Here is a 20,806-nt window from a genome sequence, read left to right on the forward strand (position 1 = left end):
TGATATAGATTATAGATTGATATAGATTATGGATTGTTATAGATTATAGAATATTGATAGTGATCTAAATTTCTTTATTCTTCAATATCAGTACTCCCTATCACAGTAATACTATTGCTTAAAAATCAAGAATCTAGATTACCGTCTATATAATATTGTTAGTATTTGTTGATTCTGACAGTATTATTAATTGTGTAAGATCAGTAAAAAGAGTACTTCAGCATTTCTGTTAATATAGTTGCACAATTATGTAGAACTGAGCTGAAATAAGGCTATCAATAATATTTGTCAATAATATTGATTATGTAAATAATATTGCAAAAATGTTGATTACATTTTTGCAATATTATTTATGTGTATTGTTGGTATTACTGATTCAATATTACTGTTCAGTATTGGTTGTTTAAAATTCATATAAGAAGTATATAGCATTTTATAACAATATATTAATATTTCAGAGTATCATACCTAGATTTATAATGAAAAAGTTAATGATCTCTTAAACAAAAACCAAGACAAAAACTCAACAGATTTGAAAGTACATGAAGATGTAAATGGTCAAGTATTCGTAGAGTGTAAGGAAGAAGTTACAAATAGTCCAGAGAATGTTTTAGCAATAATGAATAAAGGCAATAAAAGCAGAAGAATAGGCAAAACAAACATGAATGAGCGAAGTAGCAGAAGCCATACGATATTTAGAATTGTAAGAACAATTTTCATTAATACTATATGTGAGATATTTTAAAAAAGAAAATTATTTTTCCTACTATCGTGCGCAAAGTTCGATTTTGCACACGCATTTGCGTGCGCAAAGTATCACTTTCCCACACTTGTAGTTTAGCGTGCGGGAAAGTAGTTATGCGTGCGGGAAAGTACTTTCCCGCACGCATAACTGCTTTCCCGCACGCTAAACTACAAGTGTGGGAAAGTGATACTTTGCGCAAATGCGTGTGCAAAATCGAACTTTGAGCACGATAGTAGGAAAAATAGTATACGATACTCGTGCGCTGCGTAGGTGTTCCCACACGTGTGGGAAACACCTACTTTGCGCACTTGTATCGTAATGTACTATTATTATTACTACTAAATAAAGTAACTTGTATATAACAGATATAAATTACTATAATTGCAAACTTTTGTTATTCATTGCAATGCAAAAAAAAATCTAGTTTACGCTATGTATATTATAGATTTTTACTTGTAATGGATAATGGGATACAGCCTGTACCTGAATATAATAATTCATATATTTCCATAAATTTGAAAGTTGCAACACAATGACATTATTGCAGACGATTGAAAGTCGTGAGGCTGGTGCAAGTTCCGATAGTGCAATACAAGTTTCCCAATTAAATATGGTTGATCTAGCTGGTTCAGAAAGAGTTCGTCAGACAGGTGCTACTGGAGAACGTTTCAAGGAAAGACGTCATATTAACTTATCACTTTCAACGTTGGCCTTAGTAATAAAAAAATTGAATGAATCACAAGACTATGTAAAAATTTTTGAAACAGTAAATTAACAAGATTACTTCAAACTTCATTGGGTGGCAACGCAATGACAGTGTGGATATGTCTACCACGAAGGCCTGACTCGAAGCTTCGGAGTCGGCAGCAGCGTTTCGTCTTGGTCCCACACTACTAAGCTTATCAGTAAGACGATGTAGTGGGGGACTTGCCTTAGACGCCTGGAATGAATCCAGAATGATATTCTATTTAAAGAAAAATTCGCGCGGTGAGGCGCTTACGCGAACCGAGTGAGTCCCGTAGACCTCTAGTGGCGAGTCGCCACAACAGTGATGATATGTGCAGTAACACCAGCTGCATTAGACGAGACTCGATGCACATTATCGTTAGTATTTTTTTTGAGACCATAGTTAATCTCAAAAATCTCAATAGAAAACTGAGCGATCTAAAATTAGATACCTCTGTACACAGTGTAGCCACTTGAATGAGTTAAACGAAAATCGAAGAATGCTGAAGCTCGAAGTAAAGACTCTTAATCGCAGATTGAAAAACTTGCAGAGGAAAATCTCTAGCAAATCCGCAAAGAGTGACGCACTCATATTAAAGGCCAAAAAAGATTTAAACGTAAGTGCGTGTAATTTATCTTGCGGTCAATCTTTATTAATTTTTTTTTCTTTATTAATTAATTTGAATACTTCATTACAGACTAACATAAAAAAAAGAAGGAAGAAGAAGTTGTAAGTATACAAATTATTATTAAAGTAATATGTTCTAGAGCTTTGAATTTTTCTACTTCAAGGCGCTAGAACTTATTTGTTTGTGGTCTTAACTATTTGATTATTGAGGATAATCGTTAGAATCCCTTGGACGGGAAGGGGGCTATCAGAACTCGTAACAGAAGGCTGAAAATCTAAAAAATTTTTTCAAAAAAAATATTTTGGGAAAATTTCTTCGGAAATCCGGTACTTTCTTGAAAGTTCTGATAGCCCTCCAAAGGTTTCTAATGATTGTCCTATATGGATTGAAGTGCTAAAATGAACCGTAAAGAAGTTATAGCTGTTCAAAGTTTCGGAATCGTGAAGTTGGCCCCCCCGATATTTAAATGGTGTTTTCACCGTTTTAATCGACGGAACTCTTTGTAAAATTACATCAACCAGAATGGAGCAATCAGAATTAATTATTTTTTCCAAATTTAAAAAAATGGGGCCAATTTCACAGAGGTTGCAAATACGTTATTTAAAAAAGGATTAAAACATCTTTTTCTTTTTGTTACAGGAATGCGAAATATGTTCGAAAATGTATGCCAAATCAAATATACAAAGACACAAAAAAATACACGAGGGATCAAGTAAAAGGGAATGTCCCATCTGCAAAAAAATGTATAGTAGAATAGATGTCTTAAAACTTCATTTTAAAAAATGTAAATAAAAGGCTAATTTAAGTTTATAACGTTCTTGGAGTGATTTTTTCAAAATACCATACGATATGGCAAATTGCCAACAACGAAAAATATCAATGCGCAGCAGCAGAGCATTCCAAATGGATCAATACGAAAATGCGCGCACATCCGTTTTCCTCGCTCGTCTTCGTAGTTTGCAGGTTGGGGATGACTCCAGTCGTGAGCTCGCCCAGCATGTTCATTCCGAAAATTTATCGAAGATATTATTGCTCGAGATAATTGTTTTCATCGATTTGTGTTCCATTAAAACAGTTATCTTTACTTAGAATTTTATTGTCAGAAATAGAGTTTAATTGCGATGCAATGCATCCCAGGGTGTGTGAGAATATGAGTCTGCTCAGTTGAATAAACATGATGGGGACGAGATACGCATCATGTAATTACATAATGTTTACTATACATTATTTTCTGTTTGTTAAAAGAAGAAATAAATCTTTGTTGTAATTTATAAATATATTATTTTAAATAATAAATACTATATATATCTTAATTAATTTTAATAAATTGATATAATTTTTAATTATAAACAATTTTTAGAAATTTTTTAATATTTTATAAAATTATTAAATTGTACAGATAGTCTAAAGCTTGCTAGTCTACATGACGCTTATCAACGATTACTTTATGGAACCCAGCCGATACCTTCTGGTTTAGACATCGCAAATATATTGAAATATTTTTCTCAAACCTTGCTATGTAAGTAATTGATGTACAAACAAATTGCGTATAACAAATTTGTTTTATTTACTTTCAGTAATTATAGATTACAATTTGCTTATAATCGATCAGTAAATCTTCTCTTTCTCGGAATATTCTTATCAAGCTCTCTCTCTCCATTATATTATAAGAATATTTATATTATAAGAATTTTTAGTTCTCGTTTTTCAACATAATTATTTAAATAATCTAGTAAATGAAATATAGCAATAAATATTTTCAGGTCTGTTAAAAGAATCATCCGTTTCACCGTTCGATATGATCAAATCGCAACAGCTCGATGGAGAACGAATGGCTTTGTTCCCAAATTTGGATTATAAGCAGCTCTACAATGCGTTGACGCAGATGATTGACGTTACACCGTTGATCCATGTTGGCTTGCCAGGTTTGTCTTCATTATTCTATCGTTATTATTAAATATATGTTATTACATTAATAATATTATTAAATATATTAAAATGGAGAATTAGACGTGTTACTCATACTTGACTCTAGTAAAGTCTAAAAAAATTTCGTTACTTTTTCTAACAATTATCGAGAAAATAGCATGTTTTAAAAATTAATTTTACATATCTTCTTTATATGGTATAAATAAAAATATAAATTTGTATGTTACTTTCAATAACTATGGATTACAATTTGCTTATAAATTAGTAAATTTTCTCTCGGAATATTCTTGTCAAGCATCTTAATTCTATGCATATAATAAATATAATTTACATTTATTTTTTAGCATTCGGGAAAGCCTTGCTACAATGTCTAGCGTGCATGCTGCTGTTCTTGGATCACGATTTAATTGACAATTTATCGTACTTAACTGCCAGTACGATATCAGTACTTCCCGTGGAACTGCATGAAGAAATTGTCAATTATCTCTGTTTTTACATTTTACCGTTTACCATCAGTGAGTTTTTCCATTACATTTATATTTATATCGGTATTATTCGAACTTGTGTATATTATATGATAAGCACACATTCTCGTCTTTCTAAGAGAGAATAACAGCTGCCGGGAGGGAATGTGAGTGTGGAAAGAAAATATTAGTATTTTACCGATAGGAGCTTTTCCGTTAAGTAAAAAATTGGCTTGCCGGCTAAAAAAATCAATTGATAAAGCGTAGAATAGTGCGCATTTTATTAATAATTAATTTAAACATAAGCTTTAATCATCTACATATACAGATACATGTATAAGCAGAATTAATACTTTTATTTTTATGAGATGACGTTATCCAGATTAGCTTGTAGCTACATTTATATATTATTAAGATTTTATTATTATATTGTAGTACTTGAAAGCTAATGGTAGAAGAAAAAATTTTTAAAGATTTTTATTACAAACACTTTAACTTTCAGCAAGGAAACCTGAAATTGGAGACGAAAGTGCCGCTAGTCAATCAGTGGCCGCTGTTATAATGATGGTGTTTCAGTATTCCAATAATCCAGGTATCATATATAATATAATGTATGTCATAGGAAAAAGTATAAAATTAATACAATTTAATTCATAAAATTATAGTAATCAAAATTATATTAAACAAGATAATTAGTGCTAGTACCTTTACACGCTTTTCTAAAATATTGTTTATTATGAAAGTGTGTATATATGTGTATACTCACACATACGAATAAAAATGTTAAATTTGTAGACGTATGTGTACTACGAAAGAGAAAATTTTCTCTTTTCCAGCTCATCATTGTCAATTGCTGGAGTGTTTAATGGCTCTGAAGCCAGGAGTAGTGAAAGACATTCTTTGCGTTATCGCTTACGGCACCGCATCAGCAAGAGCATCAGCTGCGAAATTGCTGTTTTATTACTGGCCTTCATTTAATCCAAATTTATTTGATCGCCGTGCGGTGTTAGTAAAATTTGCTAGTGAGTATTAAACCTAAAATTATAATAATTAACAAAAATATAAAGTACATTCTGATGAAAAAATTTCGCTGAAATTATTCCACGTTTTGGAACATTTCAGCGAAATTGTTGAACATTTGTTGAAATTTCCCTGAAAGTGAATTTTTCAGTTAACATACTGAAAAATCACTAAAATTAAATTGAAATTTTGCTAAAAAAAAAATTCTCAGCTAAAAATCGTTGAAATTAAACTGGAATTTTTCTGAAATGCTGAAATTTTGTTGAAAAGTGTTCCAAAACGTGGAATGATTTCAGCGAAATTTTACTATCAAGGCATTATGTATTGCAGTAACAGCGTATTAAAGTTTATTCTTATACAAATCATAAGTTGTTTAATATGTTAAATTTTATTTTATTAGGCTTTATGACATGCGTTTTGCGTTAACGATCAGTTTATTATATACGAAAAATATAAATATATATAATGTATTTAATATATCGATATATGTTTAATATTAGGCAAGAGATAATAAACAAATTCCAAGATTCATACAACAATGTATGACATATAAAACTGTATTATCTGTGTTCCAGATGATTTCACCCCGTTCGTATGTCAACGAGATAGCTGTCCGAATGCCGGCAATGCGGAAGCTGCAAAAGTTTGTTACAATCATGACATTTCCATCACGTACGCCGTTGAATCTCCGCCTCCTCTTTATCTCTGCATCGAATGCGCGAATGAGATTCATCGAGAGCATCCAAATCAAATGTTTTACGACATTTTGCATCCAATGCAACAGGTGTCTATGGTTTGCGAGAACAAGGTGAACATATTGACTTTAAGAGAATTCAAGTTTGTTGCACATAATGTACAATGTCGCTCAAATATTTAAAATTTTACTAATATTTTTATTTTCTGTTTTTGATCAGAACTGTAGAGGGACAGATAAATCAGCTATCAGTGTTTGCTTTTCGACAGAATGCGCAAGTTACAATGGAAATCATCCTATACGATATTGTCAGCAATGTCACAGTATTCGTCATAACAATCGTCGTGGCGGTGATCACGTTTATCACATGGCGCTTCCGCACATTTCGCAGCTGGATCCGCAAGCACAAACTTATATGGTTCAAGCGATTGTCAGGCAAGCTGTAACCGTAATCATAAGTGATAATGCAAGCTCAGCTAGACATGATATTTTGTTTTACAGTTTGCTCAGAGAAGCTGAACCGATAAGTATCGATAGCAATCGGGACACAACAGATATAAGTGCTAGTACTAGCAATAAGGGTGGCATAGGATTCGTAGGAAGTAGCAGTGGCGCAAGTAGCGGTGCTGGCGGTATCGGGAGTACGTTCGGTCATTGCGACCCTACAAGCTTAGAGGAACGACAGCTCCTCGGCAGATATGGCGTATGGCTGCTAGTGGGACTTTGTACCCCTAACGAAGATACCCCGGTTGAAATACTGGGCCGTTTATTATCAATGTTATTTCATTGGTTTCATGTCACTGCCTACTGTTTCGATGGTATTGAAAAAAGACTTATACACCTTATCTTTTCTGTTGGTAATTTAACACTTTGCATATATACACTTTACTCAAGTAGACGTAGAGAGCCAGACGTAGGTAGTAGCGTGGTATGTCGGCTAAATATGTTGCCAAGATGTACAAGATGTAAGCATCCTCTGTATACACACTGTACATGTAAAATATATGTTGTTAGCCTCCATGTTTGTCTCAAGGAAAACATTATGTCGATGTTTGAATATATTTGTTTCTGAAATTATAAACCAAAATACGCCTGAAATATTTAGCCGAATTTAATATATTCCGTCGTATGAATTAAACGAAAATATTCGAGATTTCATTGATAAAAATTGCATGCAATGTATCAAAGATATCAGCACACAACTCGACACATATTTGAAATTTGCACTTAAATGTCGAATACTTTAAAAAATGTAGCCTCGCATTATTGCATGCCAAAGTTCGGGATAATAATAAATGTCAAATCTGTTCATGTGTTCCAATCGTGTTGTATGTCGTTAGATTGATAGTTTAACGATCAATTATAATAGCATTCCTATATCAATTTTGATACTTCTGTTTTTTATAATCAATTTCTCAATCATTTCAGGGCAGGCGGAAAGCGCGCTTGAGAAGTTAAAAACGGAGTACGTTTGCGACTGGCTCTCAGAAGTTATGAAAACGCACTATGAAGTATTCATTTCTTGTCTTCTACCACATCCTGCGGACTACGTCAGGGTCGGAGGTCATTGGTAAAGCAGAGATTTGCATTTTTAAATAAAATATTTACATAATATATGTAATTTTGATTATATATACGAAATTTACAATGAACGATATTATTGTAATATTTACGATTGCGATTAAATCACGTTGACAAAATTAACATCAGTTATTGTTCTGCCAAAAGGGAAACCTTGGCTTCTCGGACGTCGCATTTAAAAGACGGACTGCATCGACTGTTTTGTCTAGTACCGTACGAAGTGATAACGCCCGACGTATGGGATTACGTGATGCCGCATTGGATGGAAGCAGTGGTAAATGACGTTCCAGAAAATGAACTTCAGGAGCTAAAGATAATATTGAGGTATTTGTTTTTTTTATTTCGAGAAAATCTTTATATATTTGGAATTTTCAATTTACACGAAAAATATTTATCATTTTATGTTGCAGCAAAATCTTGGACCGAGACATGAATTCTTTAGGATTTGACGTGAAGAAAATGTATAACTTTATAGCAAAACGGTTCGTCAATACGAGCGCTAAAGTACAAGAACAGGCCCTTCACTGGTTGCAAACACTTACTATGCTGGAAATAACATTACCCTTGGATCAACTATTTTCAATATTTAGCGACGGAGTAGCTGTTATGCAGTCGATGAGCTTGGCAGAATCAGAATTAAAGCCAAGCAAGTCTACGAAGGAAGATGATGTAAACATTACATGTATGTAATTATAATTAGTATCTGTACTGGTTATCACTGTACCTTAATATTTTGCCGAAAGAATTGTTAGCTTTATAAAAATTAATTTCATTTTTAATTAAAAAGGCTCCACTCACGATTTATTATTTAGAATTATAAATTTGTTATATAATTTTAATTCTCGACTACATGGGTCGTTTGGACTCAAAGAGAAAATTTTTTTGGATGAAAGTATTGTTACTATGAAGTTTCAAATTGTGTAGGTAAAAAAACTTTAAACCTTCCTCTATCAATCGCTATAAGAGGTTCGCTTGCATTCTGTATTTCAAACATGACACTTTAGAACTTAGATATATGTTGAGGATTAGGCATGATTTTAACATGTTTAGGTCCCATAGTGGAAAATGATTCGGGGAAATCGACACCACTTTCCGATGATGTAGTGCCAACGCCAAGACACATAGAATTTTTGACGAATGCAGAACTTAATTTATCTTGTTGTATTCTCATGCTTGATATATTACTGAAACAGGTGAGATATAAATCTTTAAAAGCGTTATCTATATATATATTAATTATGTATAGAATCTTTTTTGATTCACTTTTATGTAACGAAAACAAAATAAAAAAATTTGGTTTTGGAAGATGGAACTTCAAAATGTAGACAAGCATACTGGAATTAATACGCGGGTTTGTCGAGACGCTTGCCATTTAATGAAATCCATAGTTGCATCCAATTGGAACAACTCTCACGTTTGCGATAATACTTCAGACATCGAATGTTCTTATTGTGAGTCAAGGGTAATCTGGCACCAACTATGTCTACAATTGATTACTTACATGGCACCAGAAAATCCGGCGTATCCTCCCGACGTTAGTTGACTTCATAATTTTAATTTAATTAATAATTATTATACAAATAATTATAATAAAATGTTGTGCAATAAATAAATATTTATAGATAATAACTTATTTTTTCGATATTAAAATGTTTTAATTATGTGTGAAACACAAGAGAAAATTAACAAGTTTTTATCTTTTTCAGACAATAGTGGATGAAAATGCGGATGATAATGCTCGTAAAAGTTCCCCGGAAACAACAAAGAAGGGTGATTCGAAACCGGATGTGGTTATCAACATGCCTGTACCAGAAATGCATTCTGTCGGTGGAGTCTTAGTTCATATGCCACACGTACGTCTCTTAATAAATAAACTCTAAAATGACAAATCAATCTTTCGATCTCGGACGTTAATAACATATTTGATGTTTGTCTCATTGACAATTAAATTTCCGTGACTTTATTGAAAAAAGAAAAAGGATACGAAAAGAAAATTATTCTTCAATGAGATAAACATCACCAAAAAAATGTTATTTCTAATATGTCACTGCGTATTACACAATCTTCCATTAATAAAGCAGCATGCTACTTAAAACTGTCTTAACTGTGTATATGTGTCCGTATGCGCTTCTCTCTCTCTGTCTCTTCTTCTACGACACGGCCTGATCACAAAGACACGGTAGGCTAATCTATGTTACCGGAATAGCTATTTTGATCGTTTATGTTAGTTCTTCGAACAGATTATGACAGCGACAGTAGAGACAGTTTCGGAACAGCTGGACCTCGCAGCTATCATGCCAACGGAGAAGATTATGTCGGCCGTCGCGAGAACGGTTACACTGTCAGAAACAGACGTCGGTGAGTACAATATTCTATGTATATCACAACTTTTCAAAAATTATATTTAATTATAATATTATATAAATGCACATATATACATATGTATACATTTTCAGCTACCGCAACAGTGAGCGTGGCAAAACCACATTTGATAGGCGAAAACGATGAACCCGTGAGCTTAAGTCCGGAAGCTGATTCGGATGATTTTTGGCATACCTCCGTAGGGAAGTTTCGTTTTACGATAGAAGAACTACCGGAACAACTTCAATATATTCATAAATTGCTGAAGGTATTAATACTATGACTGTACTACAAATTACAGCGGCCTACAATGCATATGCAATATGCACAGAATTACGATTATTAATTTATTTAATAATTACGCGCTGACTGTAACTATTTAAGTAATCATTTCGCACAAATCATAATACTTATAATCCTATAACTATAAGAATAAATTTTACAATTGTCAAAACTATTTAATTAAATGATTAAAAATTACTTTCGAAAAATTTCATTTGCAGGAGATAATGACCATCGATAAACCGGACATTCTTTACTACATGTTGCAGTGCTTGAATGTAATGTGCTTGTATGGTGACGCATTTAATACTGCAGTGAAGGATCATCAAGGATTCTTTATATGGTGCCAAGAGAATTTATTAATAAAAAAGTACGTATTAGCTACACTTGTTAAAGTATTTTTTACAGAGGTGATCAGAACTTGTGTAGTTTCAATTAATCTTCTCAATCGTTTATTATCCTTTACAGTTTATGGGAACTCTTAAACGCAGAACATTCGCATATAGCACAAGTGACCGTTCCGTTGTTATTGCATTGCGTAACATTACCCTGCGGCACCGACACTTTCTGGCGGCTTGTACAAGAAGAATTTCACAATTCCGATTGGCGTGTTAGATTCGTCGCGGGTAATCACATATAATCTGAATAAATTGACTACTTGATTTATTATTATTCTAATTGGATCTTTCTCATTTTAACATAGTATATTTATTTTATATATTCCTTTATTTATTAATTTATTTTATTTTTTAATTTCTTTATTTTATTTTCTAATTGATTTAAATTTTTTAAAAATGATATTCTGTTATATTTCAGTCGAACGTGTTACATTAATTGCGAGATTTATGGATTCAACGCCATTGCGGAACATATTAAGTCTTCAAGCTGCATTAGCAAATGCGTTCTGTTATTTAATAACAAGTATGGATGACAATAATGTGTACGTTGCGCAACGTGCTACCTTGTACCTCGGTACTATTCACGATACAGCAATTAGGGTAAATTTTATCAAGTTCTTAAAACTTCACCTATCTGAAATTGAGTTTTTAAAGATCTATCGTGTGTTTTCTCAATATATTAGAGTATTTATTTATTGTTTAATATCATATATAATTTCTGGATTTTGATAAGAAAAATAATTCTCCACGTTAAATTCGAACTATTATTTATAATTTTATTTCAGTCGTTAATTTTATGCCTGGAAACGCAATTTGATTCCGTAATAGTAGACCGGCCAATGGTATTGCAATCGCTTTATCAGCTACACAATAGTCTTAGCGATCGACGTATCTTAACGTGGGAATTTTTCTTGAATCGATTTGATACGTTATTTCTCGAGGCTCAAATCAACTTGGAGAAGTCGGGGGATGTGACTTATTTGCGCGGTTAGTATCATCCTATTAGTGGGAAAAATATAAATATTATGACATTTTACGCTATGTATTACATTAAAAAAATTATGTTGCTTGAGTAAATATATCGATGTTCTGAGTAAGCTTTTCTGTCATAGATTTAAAAAATACGGATATGAATAGTGAAATATTTATGAAGAAATTACATCGCGCACATGAAGCGTTATCTCAGTCTGACGGTAGCGGAACAAGTTCCGTAAAGACACTGAGTGCGAGTTTTGGCACAAAATGGCCTTACAAGCGTACGATGTCCGCACCCGCGTCGATGATACCTCGACAAGACACTAAGCAAGGTACGTACCCTAAACGTTCTCGCTTTTTCTCTAGTCCTTATCCCTATCGCCTTTTCGCGCACATCACAAACTATGTCGTACACTGTGTGTTACTTTTCTCCTTTTGTTTTCCGCATCTTTCACGCAGAAAAGGAAAAGGTGTACAGCCGACAGTATTCTGCGCCGATCTTGAAAAGGAAGAGCTCGAGATTCGGACTGGGTCAGTTGTTGGGGTCCACCCCGCCTAATAACAGTATTCCAGGTAGAGTAGCGTGTGTTGCCTGCGTAGCTGTAGACAAGACATAAATGTACGCGCAAATATGTTGCTCGTTTGTATTACACGGATGTTAACGCAATCAACTCCAGATGGATCGTTCGAATAGGTCGAACGGTAAGTAGCAAGTCGCAAAATTTGCAGAAATGCTTTAGTGATGTCTGTTATTAATGTATGTTTAAAGTGTGAAGATTATTGCTTTCGAAATCGTAAAGTAAATTGAGCAAGTTATGAAAGGACTTATAAATTGCTTTTAAATGCATGTTTTGTAATATACAAGTAATAACAAAGATTTAAAAATAGTGTTTATCCTTTTTTATCTCGTAAAATAGATTTGATTGGGCAGAATTTTTTATCTACTGAAAGCAAGTCAAATTGTATACTTTATATAATATAAAAATAAAATTCTTCATTCTCTCTCTCTCTCGCATAATCTTAAAATACAGCTTCGAATTAATAGTTCAGTTTTTCTTCGTGTATCGTTTTAATTAGTCTTTGAGATAATGTGTGATGTGCATGCCTTTTTTTTTGTTTAGTGTAAATTTATGATTTACTTACAATTAGCATAAATTTATAATTAATTCTTTGAATTGTAAAAAGTGACATAGATAGATAGAAATATAGTTAACATTAATATTCTTACTTTGTAGATCTTATTTCTTCTTTTTTGGTGAATCTTATAATTATAGAACGTAATTAATATTGGAAAACTTTGCAGATGGTCACATACATTCATTGAACATGGTCGACGAAGCTAGTACGTTGCCAGGATATACTCACAAAATTGTGGATCTTGAAGAAGCAGATAAAGAAACTATGCATTTACTAGTCTTCCTCTTAATGCAATTTCTATCGAGACAGGATCAGGTAAATCATCAACCTATTAAATCTATCTTCGTAATACAAAAGAAAAGAGAGAAAGCTTCCCAGGTAGCAAGCTACGCCATTTTGACGTCAAATGACGTCTTTTTGACGTCAGCTTGCTACCAGGGTTTCGATATACATTTAACGTAAAATATTTAAAAATCGTAAAACATTTTTTCGATCTTACGCCTTCAATTTTATAAATTAATATCATTCAATCAGGCCTATCCGACGGATGAGAAACCAATGTCGAAAACGCAGGGTATAGTCTTGCGGCACTTATATCTTCTGTTGGGATACAATCAAACTGAGCGCACTTTCCATACCACTCCGCAACGTTTAAGGTGAGATTTCCGTAACATTATATTGTATTAATTATTATTACAAGTAAGCATTCGAATTATATTAATAGTTTAACAGCTCTCGGATACAATGATGATTGTAAAAAATATTGTAATCAAGTAAATGAAACAATTTCCAGTTTTTTGTCGATGTTCGATTAAAATTATGTATCAAATTTTTATATCAGAGATCTCTTACATTTTTGTTTTTTATTATTTTAATAAAATTTATAACAATAGAATCATTATAGGTTGTCGCCAGCGTTTAACGTCTTCATTGCTAATTTGCCACAACTATTAGACCAGAATCATGTCATGGGCTGGCTGATGACGCCATCAGTTTTGGCGATATTACAATATTGCCCTTGCCCTCCGCAATCTACACCTCCAACTGATCATCAACCACCGAACTACAGCCTTTGGTATTTAGAGCCACATATCAGACGGTCTTGGTTGATGTCTTTGCTTGTTATTTTATACAAGGTAAAAAACTTATATGAAAAATAATGAACATATTATATACATATATAAGTTAAAACTCCCAAAATGTGATTCCTTTTTAGGAAACCAGTATAATAAGCATAAAACTATGTATCTTTGTATATAACTATACAAGAATGTACGAATTTTTGCGCGAATTGATTATTACAGATTAATTCTCACATTAGTAATTATAAATCGTTCTTTTAGTGTCAGTATGGGCAACAGCCATGGTGTAATCAGCTTCAAGCATTAGTGAAGATAGTTTTGAATACGCTTAATACTCAGCATCATCAGTGTAGAAGAATACCAGCGACTATAGTTATGGGTGCACCGCCTTCGAGATCTCGTGGTAAGAATTCAAACAAGCCTAAAAGATCGTATCTCAGAGAATAATTATAAAGCGGTATATCCTTCAGATGTGTCTCAACCCTCGCTCGGAGTAGAACATGAATTGACAATGAACATGGTAGGAGAAATAGATACGGAAACTCCACCGATGCGCGCACCAATCTCGGTGCATCAACGCAGTCCTGGAGGGATGCACGGGCAAATGGAAACTCATTGGGAAGAGAATAATAGTCCAGCATGTCGTTATTTCAACAAACATTTTACCAGGTCAATAAATTTGTAGTCGTACTCTTGAAATCGTTGACACTCTTGAATTGCACGAAAAATTACAGACAAATATTATTAGTTAAGTTAAAGAGTAGATGAAAATAATAGAGATGAAAATAATGTATATTTTATTTAATAGCAATTATTAGCATTTTTTTCAGAAGAGATTACTTATTATATAATTTTTATACATACTTAGCGATCAATTACTTTACTGTTACAATATTCTTTTTAAATAATATTTAATAGGTGTATGAATTGTGTTAACGTTAGTACACACTTTATTTACGTAAGTAGTGGCATGTTATAATTTGTCGCTATTGCGAATACTTTTGCAAAGTTATTCAATCAATGCGGATGATACGGAGTCCGAGCTGGCAGCGATTCCTGAGAGCCCAAAATCTGACAGCACCTTACATGGCAGCAGTGGAGGATCCCTTGGGGAATTAGAAGAAACAATTCCCAGAAATGCATCTCTTCAAGAACCACATATGTCGATTGTGTTGGATGGGACGGCTGAACCAAACAATCGAAATATTAATAAACCGAAGGCAGAATCCGTGACGAAGCCTATATGGTTCTTAGGTGGAAATGAAGATGAAGTTAATCAAGTAATTTTTTTTATTATAAATCAACCTGCATAAAATAATTAGTGTATAATAGCAAAAAGAACCAATTTTAAATAAAGTGAAAACATTCTCAAATTTTTATGGCGAAATACGAAATAATTGAAACTTATTAAGCGAATTAAAAACATGTGATCACTTGCTGCAGGGAAATAAAAGTGGCCCTCAAAAGAAATGGAGCGTATATGAAGGAGTGAAAATGATGGTAACAAGCACATTTCTCACTGGACAACAAGAGCCTCCAAGACTTTTCCCTAAAACAGCTATGCCGACAAAAAATGGCAAAGGACATTTACCTTACAACGGAGACACATTGAAAACATACGATTTATCGAGTGCTTTAGCACTTGCTACCAGCATATCTCATATTCAAAGGTAAGACTGAACATCTTTCCAACTATTATTTAATGCAACTTTCTAATAATAATACATATTTATTTTTATTAATATTAAAAATATATATTTGTATTTCTTTTATTATAAACTTTTAGACCTGAATTACCAAAGATAAAGGATAAGGAAACAGAAAAGAATAAGGGAAAGGAGAAAGAAAAAGAAAAGGAGATGGAAATGGAGGAGGAGAAACAAAAAGAAAAGGAGAAAGAAAAAGCGCTCGTTAAAACTGTCGGGACTATCAATAATATCGAGCCTCTGAACGCTAAACATTTAGGTAGACAGAAACATGTGGAGCAGATCACAATTACGGCGACATCGCCGATTTCACCTTGCCAAGTAATTACAGTGACGAACAGCGATAATTCGAGTTCACCGGCACTGAGTTCTTCTATATCATCGCAAGTCATAAGTACAGAGAATGGACAGCAAATAGGTGATCCTCCTACTGGTCCGCAACCTTTAATGACTACTCCAACCGTTGAACGATTGCTTCCCATTGGTACAATAGCTCGAGCGACTGGTAAGCAATTCGTATTATTATTTTATTAATTAATAATAAATAAGGTACACAATTTCTTATTAGGATCACGAGCTGCGCAACGTGTGTTAAAATGCGAAGATACATATGGCTCTCCAGAATCACCATTGTCAAAAATGGACATTTTGACAGTCAGTAAGTAAAATGATTTAAAGTGATAAAGAGATAGATTTAATAACGCGAGCAAAAAATAAAATGGAAGGAAAGTTGTCTAATCTAAAAAAGATTGAAGTCGAGTGTAATTTTATAGGTTCCTCATTTGAGCAAGACAGCGAAACTTGTATGTCCAGTGATATTACGAGTCCGCATAGCGTTTCCCAGCTGGAATTTCCAACGCCGGAACGATTACTGCCGGTTGGGCCTCAAAGAGATTTCCCCAGCTTAGTCGAGCGAGTACGTCAAGCTCTCGATATTTCAGATGTCGAAGGTTTGTATGCACTAATCCTGGATCTTGGTGATAAGCCGATAACAAATATTCACGCGTGCATAATATTTTAATAAAAGTTGTCACAATCAAACTCCGAAATATTTCTCTTTTAGATACAAATAATAAATTGCACGAAGATGTAAAACGTGACACCCATGGTATAACACTCACGAAACAGGATAGTGGGGCATCTGATAATGTGGTAAAAACATTTTTTATTGATTTTTTTATAATCTCGCGTGATTTACAAACGCGCAAAATAGATACTTATTTTTTAGGCAAAATAAATTTATAAAAATAAAACATCTTTTATTTATTATCCACAGTCAACATCACTCATACCGACGTGCAATGAAATTAATTCGAGTAGATCGCCAAGTCCGAGAAGACTAATTAAACAGGTGGCTTTGGAATCATCTCCTCCAGCTATCGATCCCGGAGATTTCGTCTCAAAAATAGCAGATTATGATCAGAAGATTAAGTTGAAGGATCAATTTCGAATTCAACGTGACAGAGCACGGAAGATCACTGCTATAACGGATCAAGATATAATTACTCACGCGAGACGAATGGAATCTTGGTAAATTTCTTATGTTATTAGTACTTTTATAACAAAATTATACGGATGATACATATTACAGACATCACATTTTAATTTGCGTATATTTGTCTCGATAGGTCTGGCCCACAAGTCCAACAAAATTTAGATTTTGTCTCTCAACAAGCGTATCATGCAGATTTTAATTTAAAGCAAAGTTTATTTCGCATCGGCGACGATTGCATTTACGATAGGTATAATTTAATAACATACTAGATGTTATTGAATTAAATTATTAGCATCTCATTCAACTTGATTTGATAACATTACTACAGATGTTCGGAGTGCGGAACGATAAGAGAAGAATATTCTGATGAAGAACTTGGATTGTGTATAATAACTTTGGGAACGTTTATTCATCGAGAGCCATCCCTAGCGGCACCGTTATTACCAGAAATACTCGGCGTGGTTACCAAGTAAATATTATATTTTTACCACATATTTAAGCTAATGAAATAAAGTACTAATGTATTGCTTGTGTGTACTAGGGTTGCTCTTAATGCAATGTATCCCTGGCAAAGCGAAACGAATATGCACCTTCCAGGTGGTGCGGTCAGCGTAGCGCACCAATTTCTCAGATGCGTTCTTCACCAATTAGCACCTAATGGAGTATTTACGCAAATGTTTCAGACTCATTTAAACGGTAAGAATATTATATTGATAGACTAATAGAATTCAAATAATTTTCTTAATTCTGAAATTTTTAATATAAGAGTGTTAAAGGTTTTTTGATAATTGTCATATACATTTTACGAATACAGCTGTTGTCTCACATCAATTTCCCAGGAAAATTTCAAATAATAGTAAGTTCTTTTATTGTTATCTATTGTTATACATTCTATTCTTTCAACTTGCAGAAACGACAAGGTTGCAATTTTTCAAAAGCGTTGCGCAAGCCTTAGTCGATTTTAACGAGTTAAATCCAATCGCGCCATTGCAATTGTTGCTTGAGGTAAGAAAGTAATTTAAATATTACGCGTAAAAAGTAAATTCTTAATTGTTTTTGTAACTCTTAAGTGTATTTTTTATGTTAGAATCGCGTTAAGTGTATTTTTTATGTTAAAATGTTCAAAAAAAATTAATTTTACCCTGTAAAATTCAATTTTAGACGTTAAACATGAAAAAGTCATTGCCGCTGGAACGGCTGCCAATAATATTATATAATATAGCATGTTACTTGGATTGTTTGCCATTGGAAGCAGGATTGGGTCCTGCTGCGGCCACATGGAGTGGATTACTGACACAATTTGATGGATTATTTCGAAGACTCGTTCTTATGCTTCCTTCCATCGAGGATATTACTCCTCTCTTACGAATTATGATTTCAATATTAAAAGTTCCAGGGATTCAACAATCGAAGGTACTTTAATCAATAAAATTGCATAACATTTTTTTTTCTTGTTTCCGGATTACTAATTAAAATAAATTAATGTGTAGTTTATTTATTAATTTACTTAATTAAATTAGCATCTCAATTGTATCTCAATATTTTTTTAGGGAATGCTGGATCCATTCTCCAAAATATTAAGTTACGCTATACAAAACTCAACGTTGCAATATAATTATTTAACGGACTTGTGCTATTTGTGCCATAGAGGATTTACTCGTGATCGTGACAAACACTTTTTTGGAAGGACGATTGTATTCGAATTAATTCAGGCCATTAAATTTAAAATTACAATACCGGACTCCAACTTTTTATTATTGCTTCAATTTGTGCTCCAAGTAAGTAATTGCGTAATATTCATAACATTATGTCAAGCTTTTCAATTTAAACTTTGGATATAATTTAATTAATCTACAATTGAAAACTGACAAATTAAAAGAATATTAATAATAACGTGTAATGCAGGATATTGGAGGATCCTTGCCTAATAGTGTCGTTGCAATGGAAAATAATATTCAGACAGACATGTCGCCGATCTATAACACGAATGCTTCTGAATCTTTAAAGAATCAGTTATCGGATGTCCTCGAATTTTTAACTGATTTTCATACTTTAAGTAAGATCAAGGTAATACATCTAACACGCAGATGTGTGCTAAATAAATCGCTATTATAGTTAATAAGATTCTGCGAAATTTATTTTCCTCGTCACTTAAAGAACTTTTCCTTTCTCAGAGTTATAGCAAAGGTATGCAAGCAGGATTAAACGAGGACACGATAGGCGGGATGTTAAAGTGTGGCCTTGCTCAATACGTAGCTTTAGAAATTACGAGAGGCAACAATAGAGAGAACAGAGCCGTAGCACGTTACTTGCCGTGGTTATACACCGTACCGTCTATACAACAAGGGTAAGCTATTTTTATCATTATTAGTCATCTCTTTTGTATTTTAGACTATTAATAAGATTTTATCTAATTAATGCAATTATAGAAGCTAATTGAATTTACGTGAACATTTTAGAGCTCGCGAATACGTCGATTGTATTGGCCACATCAGACTCTTATCCTGGCTGTTACTGGGATCACTTACGCATATAGCAATGTATACTGGCAACAATAACAGTCATTCTCATTCAACGGTACCGTTGGCGCAACCGATACCTCAAGAAGTATCTTGCCACATCGCAGATCACATACAAGTCATTTTCTCGGGGTTTCCTGAACAATCAAAAACCTCGGTCCTTCACATGTCCTCGCTCTTCCACGCGTTCATTCTTTGCCAAGTATTTATATCTTAGATTATATATAATATTTTTAATACAGGTTGTGAAATATTATACTTATAAGTTCTACTGAATTTGCATTAACGAAACATTACGTTTTGACTTTAGCTTTGGACAATGTATTTGGAAGAAATGTCTAAAAATAATGCAACAAACAGCGAAAGCCACAATGTCACCATGAATATCTTGTTAGAATTTTGGGGGAAGATAACGCCATGCATTTTGCAACTCGTTTCTTATTCGAAAGCTGTGAGTACAAAATATTCAATATTATTTAAGTTCTATCTTCTTAAATTGACACATTCGAAATAAACTTGAAGCAACAACATGAAGAAACAATTTAATTTTTAGCTCTCTGAAATGCTTAACTTGCATTTCTTAAGCTTGTTAGAGGCCTTATTAGAATGCGGATCGATCCTGTTGAGCAAATTACTACCTCTATGGAATGCTATATTATTTTCTCATCATGTTCAAGTAAGAACAGAATTGGAGGTAAAACCGAACAATCGGAACAGAAAGACAAAGTACGGTGACCAATTGTTGGCTTGTTTCATTTTTTAGCTACCAGGACATTTACAAATGCGGTTGCAAAATTGCCGCGATTTCCCACCGAATAAAATGGCGGAAAATTTCGTTACTAATAGAAGAGAATCAAACGCGATACTCTTACGATGGTTACATCGTTTACAGTTTAAGATGGGCCAAATAGAAATGCAATCTTCTACCGCCACGCAATTCTATTCCATTTAAAAAAAAAAAAAAAGAGAAATTTAAAAACGAGCTTTACGAAATTTTATTTTGTGAAATTGGAAAATTTCACATTGATCAATATATGCCGAAGATATAAAACGAGGTATACAA

The 20,806-nt window shown here is 33.3% G+C and overlaps 1 protein-coding gene across 6 annotated transcripts; it reads left to right on the plus strand.

The window, feature by feature from the left end:
* Nucleotides 1-3,898: 3,898 nt before the first annotated feature.
* On the plus strand, nucleotides 3,899-20,793 carry unc79 (UNC-79 domain-containing protein). Of its 6 annotated transcripts, none has more exons than XM_018520436.1 (44): nucleotides 3,899-4,025; nucleotides 4,374-4,544; nucleotides 4,996-5,085; nucleotides 5,330-5,515; nucleotides 6,089-6,321; nucleotides 6,428-7,064; nucleotides 7,636-7,777; nucleotides 7,936-8,112; nucleotides 8,199-8,470; nucleotides 8,839-8,981; nucleotides 9,095-9,322; nucleotides 9,495-9,641; nucleotides 10,017-10,146; nucleotides 10,245-10,417; nucleotides 10,653-10,801; nucleotides 10,900-11,057; nucleotides 11,248-11,429; nucleotides 11,615-11,816; nucleotides 11,942-12,136; nucleotides 12,264-12,377; nucleotides 13,108-13,256; nucleotides 13,476-13,597; nucleotides 13,846-14,077; nucleotides 14,285-14,426; nucleotides 14,494-14,692; nucleotides 15,033-15,303; nucleotides 15,467-15,693; nucleotides 15,810-16,234; nucleotides 16,298-16,387; nucleotides 16,503-16,679; nucleotides 16,793-16,881; nucleotides 17,006-17,259; nucleotides 17,358-17,471; nucleotides 17,553-17,693; nucleotides 17,766-17,920; nucleotides 18,135-18,229; nucleotides 18,386-18,637; nucleotides 18,775-19,002; nucleotides 19,130-19,291; nucleotides 19,399-19,571; nucleotides 19,684-19,945; nucleotides 20,054-20,194; nucleotides 20,297-20,419; nucleotides 20,507-20,793. In XM_018520436.1, exons 1-44 carry the CDS (start codon nucleotides 3,899-3,901, stop codon nucleotides 20,693-20,695), a joined length of 8,268 nt encoding a protein of 2,755 aa, XP_018375938.1. In that variant the 3' UTR covers nucleotides 20,696-20,793. The 6 variants fall into 6 exon arrangements, with proteins under 6 accessions (XP_018375938.1, XP_018375942.1, XP_018375939.1 ...); XM_018520440.1 differs by having other exon boundaries at nucleotides 12,264-12,335; XM_018520437.1 differs by having other exon boundaries at nucleotides 10,029-10,146.
* Nucleotides 20,794-20,806: the final 13 nt, after the last annotated feature.

This window comes from Trachymyrmex cornetzi, unplaced genomic scaffold (genome assembly GCF_001594075.2).
Source record: "Trachymyrmex cornetzi isolate Tcor2-1 unplaced genomic scaffold, Tcor1.1 scaffold90, whole genome shotgun sequence".
Classification (NCBI taxonomy): Eukaryota; Metazoa; Arthropoda; class Insecta; order Hymenoptera; family Formicidae; genus Trachymyrmex; species Trachymyrmex cornetzi.